At 66.6% G+C, this 6,224-nt stretch overlaps 2 protein-coding genes across 2 annotated transcripts; one reads left to right on the top strand and one right to left on the bottom strand.

The window, feature by feature from the left end:
• Positions 1-390: 390 nt before the first annotated feature.
• EMIHUDRAFT_431222 (putative ABC transporter) lies at positions 391-2,887 on the top strand (the record flags this gene model as incomplete). The annotated part of the gene is made up of 6 exons (XM_005764083.1): positions 391-626; positions 698-773; positions 850-951; positions 1,025-1,120; positions 1,183-1,468; positions 1,541-2,887. The coding sequence occupies 6 exons, from the start codon at positions 391-393 to the stop codon at positions 2,623-2,625; spliced, it is 1,881 nt and encodes a 626-aa protein (XP_005764140.1). The 3' UTR covers positions 2,626-2,887.
• A 238-nt stretch (positions 2,888-3,125) lies between these two features.
• Positions 3,126-4,222, bottom strand: EMIHUDRAFT_446072 (hypothetical protein). Its single transcript, XM_005764082.1, has 3 exons — positions 4,173-4,222; positions 3,964-4,024; positions 3,126-3,839 (listed from the first exon to the last, which is right to left on the bottom strand). Exons 1-3 carry the CDS (start codon positions 4,191-4,193, stop codon positions 3,256-3,258), a joined length of 666 nt encoding a protein of 221 aa, XP_005764139.1. The 5' UTR covers positions 4,194-4,222; the 3' UTR covers positions 3,126-3,255.
• Between the last annotated feature and the right edge of the window lie 2,002 nt (positions 4,223-6,224).

The following is a 6,224-nucleotide window of genomic DNA, read 5'->3' as shown; positions in this document are numbered from 1 at the left end:
AGATGGGGCGCAGGGGGATGTGTGGGCCCGCGAGGGTGTCATGATCAGTGTGGCTCGTGGAGGTTCACCTCGTCTCTGACAGCGTTTGGTGGGACACAATCGCCGGGCCTGGAGGCCTGGCCTATCGGCGTCGGGCTCCGGCTGACCGCGAGGGGCTAGGCCGTTTCAGAGGCGGAGTAGGCTGCTGAGCCCGGTGTGATCGCGCGCGCAGTCCAGTTTGCGGAGGCGGCCGCTGAGGTTGCCACGGGGGCTGCGGTTGGTGCTGCCGACGTGATTGGCGCCGTCGACCTCGCCGCTGATTTCGACGACGCCGCCGACGCCGCTCAGATCGAGCCGTCGATCGGCGGCGGGCGGGCACGGCGGTGGCGGCGCGGCAAGCGGGCGGCTGGGATGCCGCGCAAGGGGGGCGAGGACGGGGGCAAGCGCGACAAGGCGGCCGCCGCAAAGCTGAGCAAGGAGGCGCGCAGCTGGCTGTGGCGGCAGACCAAGCCGGAGCTCGGCTTTTACCTGACGGGCCTGGTCGGCGCCGCCATCACTGGCCTCGCGATGCCCGCCGTCGGGTTTCTCATGGCGCGCTTCATAGTCGTTTTCTACAACGTCGACGTCGACGAGATGCGGCGCGACGCGTTGTTGTGGGCGCGTGCCCCTTGCTGCATCGGGACGTCGCGGCGAGCCTAGCCTCGGCCATAACTCTGAGCATTCGGCGACAGGCGCTCGTCTTTCTCGGTATGGGAGCTGCGCAGTCGCTAGGAGCCGGCCTCCGCCAGGCGGGCGTTTGCGCCTCCGGCTCTCTCGCCCAGCTCGCCGCGCCGCCGCATCACACCCACGTCGACGCCCGTTTGCCGGCAGGTCTCTTTCTCCGTCATCACCGAGCGGATGGTGCGCCGCATCCGCCTCGCCGCCTTTGAATCGATCCTGCGGCAGCCGATTGCCTTTTTCGACTCGTCCACGGTGAGCGCATTCGGCGTTTGGCGCTGCGGCGCCGGGGCGCACGCCCATGACGCGCTCGCGGTGGTGTCCATAGGAGCACACCGCGGGCGCCCTCGCCAATCAGCTCGCTGCCGACTGCCACCTCCTCAAGGCGCTGACGGGTGAGCGCGCCGGGCTCGCAGTCTCGCAGGTTCGCACCGCCCCCTCCCCCTCTTCCCCCGCCAGACCTGACCCACTGCTCTCGCGGGGCAGATCGCGGTTCTCATCGCGGGGCTCTACATCTCCTTCGACGCTTCCTGGCGCCTTACTCTCTGCATCTTTGGCGTCATTCCTGCCATCGTGCTGCCCGTCGCCGTCCAGGCTAAGGTGGTGGGCAGGTACGCAGAGCGAGCCAACGCTTCCCTCGTGCGGGCTGCGTCGGTCGCCTCGGAAACGCTGCTGCAGCTGCGCACCATCGCCGCTTTTGGGCTCGAGGCGCGCGCCGTCGATGCTTTCACCGCCGAGCTGTCGCTGCCGTACAAGCAGGACGTCCTCAAGGGTGCTAGCTCGTCGCGAGCGACACGCCTCCGCGCGATGGGCGTCAGGGCGCACGCGTGGGACCCGTCTGTAGGCGTCGCCCTGGGCGTGGGGAGCGGCACGGCCGCCGGTACTATCCTTTTCGCCGCCGCCTTCCAGTACGTTGTGGGCGCGCTCTTCTTTGACGCCGACTTGATCAGCTTCTCCGACATCATGAGCTGCCTCCTCGTCCTCATCTTCATGGCCTTTGGCTTCGCCACGGTCTCGCGGGACGTCTCGGACCGCGCCGAGGCCATGCAGGCGGCACGGCGCGTGTACAAGCTGGTCTCGACGCTGTCGGCCATCGACGCCCTCGCCGGCACGGGCGCCGTGCCGCCGTCGGGGCGCGCCGCCGGCCGGATCGAGCTCGTCGAGGTGAGTTTCGCGTACCCGGCGCGGCGCGACGTGCAGGTGTACCAGGGCCTCTCGCTCACGATCGAGCCGGGCGCCACGGTCGCGCTCGCCGGCCCGTCGGGGTGCGGGAAGTCGACCCTCGTCGCGCTGCTCGAGCGGTGGTACGACGTCGACGGCGGCCGCGTCGTGCTCGACGGCGCCGACGTGCGCTCGCTGTCTGTCCGGTGGCTGCGCTCGCAGATCGGGCTGGTGAGCCAGGAGCCGGTGCTCTTCAACGGTACGATCGCGTACAACATCGGCCTCGGCGCGGCGGCGGCCGGCGAGGGCGGCGGCGAGGGCGGCGGCGAGGCGGCGGCGGCGGCGGTCGAGGTTGCGGCGCGCCAGGCCAACGCGCACGCCTTTGTGTCGGCGATGCCGGACGGCTACGCGACCGAGGTTGGCGACAAGGGCGTGCAGCTGTCGGGCGGGCAGAAGCAGCGGATCGCCATCGCGCGCGCGCTGGTGCGCGACCCGCCGATCCTGGTGCTCGACGAGGCGACGTCGGCGCTCGACGCCGAGTCGGAGCGCATCGTGCAGGCCGCGCTCGACGAGCTGCTACGCGCGCAGCGCCGCACGACCATCGTGATTGCGCACCGGCTGAGCACGATCCGCAACGCCGACAAGATCGCGGTGGTGAGCGGCGGGCGGGTGGTGGAGGAGGGGCCGCACGACGAGCTCGTGGACCGCGAGGGCGGCATCTACCGGTCCCTCGTGCTGCACAACAATGCCGGGCGCGTCGAGCTGTGAGCACCGCGGCGCGCGAGCGGGTGGGACACATGTGGCTTGTGGGAGATAGAGATCTAAGAGCGGGACGGGACCCGGACAGAGCACACGGTTTGGGAGGGGGGGCGAGAGGGGGCAGCTGCGCGTGTGCCTGAGAGAGAGTGTGCGCTGTAGCATGCGAGCGGGCGCCGCGGCCGCAACCGCGCTCTCTCGCACAATACCGATCACACATATCACTGACATATGTGTGTGGGCTGTCGGTGGCTGCACCGGGCGCGGGCCGCTGCCGTGGGGCGAGAGAGGGAAAATTAATAAGGCGTGTGCGCGCCGCGCCGCGAACCGCCGGCCGGGCCCGCCGGCCCCGAGCTCTCTGCCCCCGCCCGCCCCAGGCCCCGCGGTTGTCTCGCATGTCGCGGACGGGGGTCCGGGGGCGGGGCAAGCGCGCGGGGCGGGCGGGCGGCGGCGGAGACTATTGCAATATAGAGGTTTGGTATGCTAAGTAAGGGACATTCATCTACTGTGGGTTTATGGTTTTTCAATGGGTGGTACTACGCAAGACTCAAAAAGACGCACATAACATGATGTGCGTCGCGCCAGAACCGTCCTATCCACTCTCTCGGCTATACGCCATCGCCCGCTAGTCGTTCGGCGCATTCAGTCGCCGAGCATGGAGAGCGGCAGCTTTGACAGCGTGCGGGAGTCGAGCGGCCCCTTCGGCGCGAGCACCTTCACGTTGATACCGTCCTTGACGAGGCGGCCCTCGGCCTGCAGCGCCTCGTACCGCTCGCGAGGCAGCTTCGTGAAGCCCCAGTTGTTGGAGACGCAGAGGCGCTGCCGGCCGGGGAACTTGTACTTTGCGCGGCGGAGCGACTCGAGCACCTGCGGCTTGTGCACGTCGCGGGCGCGCACCGAGAGCAGGATCTGCCCGATCTCGACGCGCGCAACCGTGCCGTACGTCTTGCCGAACGCGCCGCGCATGCCCGTCTGCAACCGATCCGCGCCGGCGCACGAAAGCATCTTATTGATGCGGAGCACGTGCCACGGGTGCACACGGATACGCAGGTGGAAGGACTCCTTGCCCGCGTTCTTCACCATGTACTTGTTGCACGCCACACGCGCCGCCTCGAGCGCCTCGGAAGAGAGCTGCTCCTTCTCCACAGACACCATGTGCGCGGCGAACGGGAAGATGTCAACGGGGTACTTCTTCTTGCCCGCGTCGTAGATGCGAATTTTCGGGTCTGCGCGCGCGCGCGCGGCGGGGCGGGCGGGGTTGGCTCTCGCACAGCGGGAGCGGGGCAGAGTCCCAATGCCCCAGGCGCGACGTCCCGGCGGCAGCGAGGCGGGGGGAGGGGTCCCTCTCACCAGGGACGCCGCGGTTGAAGCGCGACTTTGGGTACGGCTTGTTCTTCTGGTACCGATAGCACTGCAGGCAGAGGGAGCGGCGGACTCATGGGTGGACGTCGCCATCTCCCATGTTCACGGCTGGGCCCGGTCGGGCCCTTTGGAGAGCCCGGCGCGCGTGCGGCGCGTCTGAAGCGATACGAAGGGGCTGCGACGTGCGGCGCGCGCGCCTTGAAGGGGCGCCGACCCATCGCTGCTGCCGCCCTGCGCCGAACTCCTGCGAGCAGGGCGGGCGCGGCGAATGACCCGATGGACGCGGCGGCGACTTCCCCGGCGCCTCAGAGAGGAGAGAGAGAGCGCGCGGCAGGCCAGCGCAGCGCGCGGCGTGGGAGCAATCGCATGGCGTGCGTGCGCGAGGCCCCTAGGGGCGCTCTCTGACCAAGGCACGGAGAGGCAGCGAAACAAGAAACCACGCGGCGGCACGGTTCTGACTGTCAACAGGGGGGGCTGCGCTTGCCCGCCAAAAGAAAGCCAATTCTTGACGTGGAATCACACCTAGGGGCGCTCTGGCCTCTCGACGGCACGCGAGCCCAGGCGTATTTCTTTTTGGTGCCGGCTAATAAATCTGTCCCGCGTCCACCCATACCGCGCTGATGTCCAGTCCGAGCCTGACTGTTCTTCACCTTTCTACGAGAGGAGAGAAACAAGAAACGCTCTTCAGGAAACAAGAAACAAGTCAGGATACGGCACGGGAGGCGTTCCGTGTTTCTTTTTGGTGCCGGCAGGCCGAAAGAGAATTTTACAACAAAACTCCCTCGCACAACACTGGGCACGGGACTGGCGCGCACTGGCACTAACACAGGTACACTGAAAGAGAATTCGGGTCTCCACCTATACAGCGGGCGGGGCGGCCCACACCTAGGTGCTCTGGACCTATACGGCACGGGAGGTGTTCCGTATTTCTTTTTGACTCAGTCCGTTTTCTTTCGTCTTTTTCACGACGAATGGGGCCAGTCAGAGAAAGTCCAAAGAGCAAGACGGTTGTTAAGCGTGCCAACAATACCTTAGGGGACCCCTAGGCTTAAATGGGTGGGCCCTGGGGCGCCTGCGGCTTAAACGGCTTAAAACTGGCCCGGGCCGGTTTTAAGAGCTGCTGGGCCGCCGATTCCTTAAACGGTCTTAAACGCTTAAACGGTGCGGGAGAGCTCCCGAGGTCGATGGTCCGGGAGGCTCCCGGTAGACACGCCGGAGGCCGGGGCGGGAAGCTGGCTACAGTCAGCTAGCACGCGTCCCCTATGCGAGTATGGCTCCTACCAGTGCACCAGACTTACAGATGTGTCTTCAGAGCACAGAGGCGGGTTTGTGCCTAATAACGGCAGTATTGGAGGAAAACCGCGGCGCGGAACCCAGCGACGCATGCTGGTGAGGCCGATTTTCTTAAACGGTCTTAAAAGAGGGACCCCCCGTGCCTGCAATCTCTTAAATGGCAATTTAAGCCCCCAAACCTCCTCATTTCTTAAAAGCGCTTAAAAAATCCGGCCCTCGGAGAACCCTCTAGGGGTCCCCTAAGAACAATACACCTAGGTTGTTAAGCGTGCTTGAAGAACTCTCCCAGGTCCGCGAAATCATCAAGGTCACTCTATTGGCCTCGCCACGGGCCACGGAACGCTGTGACCGATACGGCTTTATCCCGCTCGTAACTTTCAGCAGCTAGAGAGGAGAGACGGAGAGAGAGCCGGCGGGCATAGCGGGTGGGGAGGCCCTAAAACGGCGGGAGGGGTAGGGCTATATCGATAGAGCTAGAGGGCTCAACCACCCCTCCACCCCTCCACCCTCCACCCCTCCACCCTCCCGGAGCGAGAGAGGTCCGTCTTCGAGCCCTCCCACTTCCACCCCTCCGACCGGAGGGCTCGCCAGCCCACAGGGCTGGAGGGGTCCCCGTCGGATCGGCGTCGGGAGGGCTCCACAGGGCTAACCCCCTCCCCGGACGCCGGGTGGGCTCGGAGGGACGGTCGGACAGGGGAGGATCTTCATGGCGGGAGGGCTCGAGAGGGGTCGGAAGGGCCCTCCGGGAGGGGTCGCAAAAAGATAAAGAAAACGAAATCGCGGCTTATGTGACTGCCCCCAAGAGGGCTCGGAGGGCTCGGAGGGCTCGGGAGGGCTGGAGGGCTAGAGGGCTCCATTAGGGCTCGGAGGGGTCGATCCTCTGAGCCCTCCGACCCCTCCGAACCCTCCGACCCCTCCGACCCCTCCGACCCCTCTGCGAGCGCTAGGGGCCCTCC

Source organism: Emiliania huxleyi (genome assembly GCF_000372725.1).
Source record: "Emiliania huxleyi CCMP1516 unplaced genomic scaffold EMIHUscaffold_606, whole genome shotgun sequence".
NCBI lineage: Eukaryota > Haptophyta > Isochrysidales > Noelaerhabdaceae > Emiliania > Emiliania huxleyi.
The sequence above is the reverse complement of the archived record's forward strand: the minus strand, read 5'-3'. Positions and strand labels throughout refer to the sequence as shown.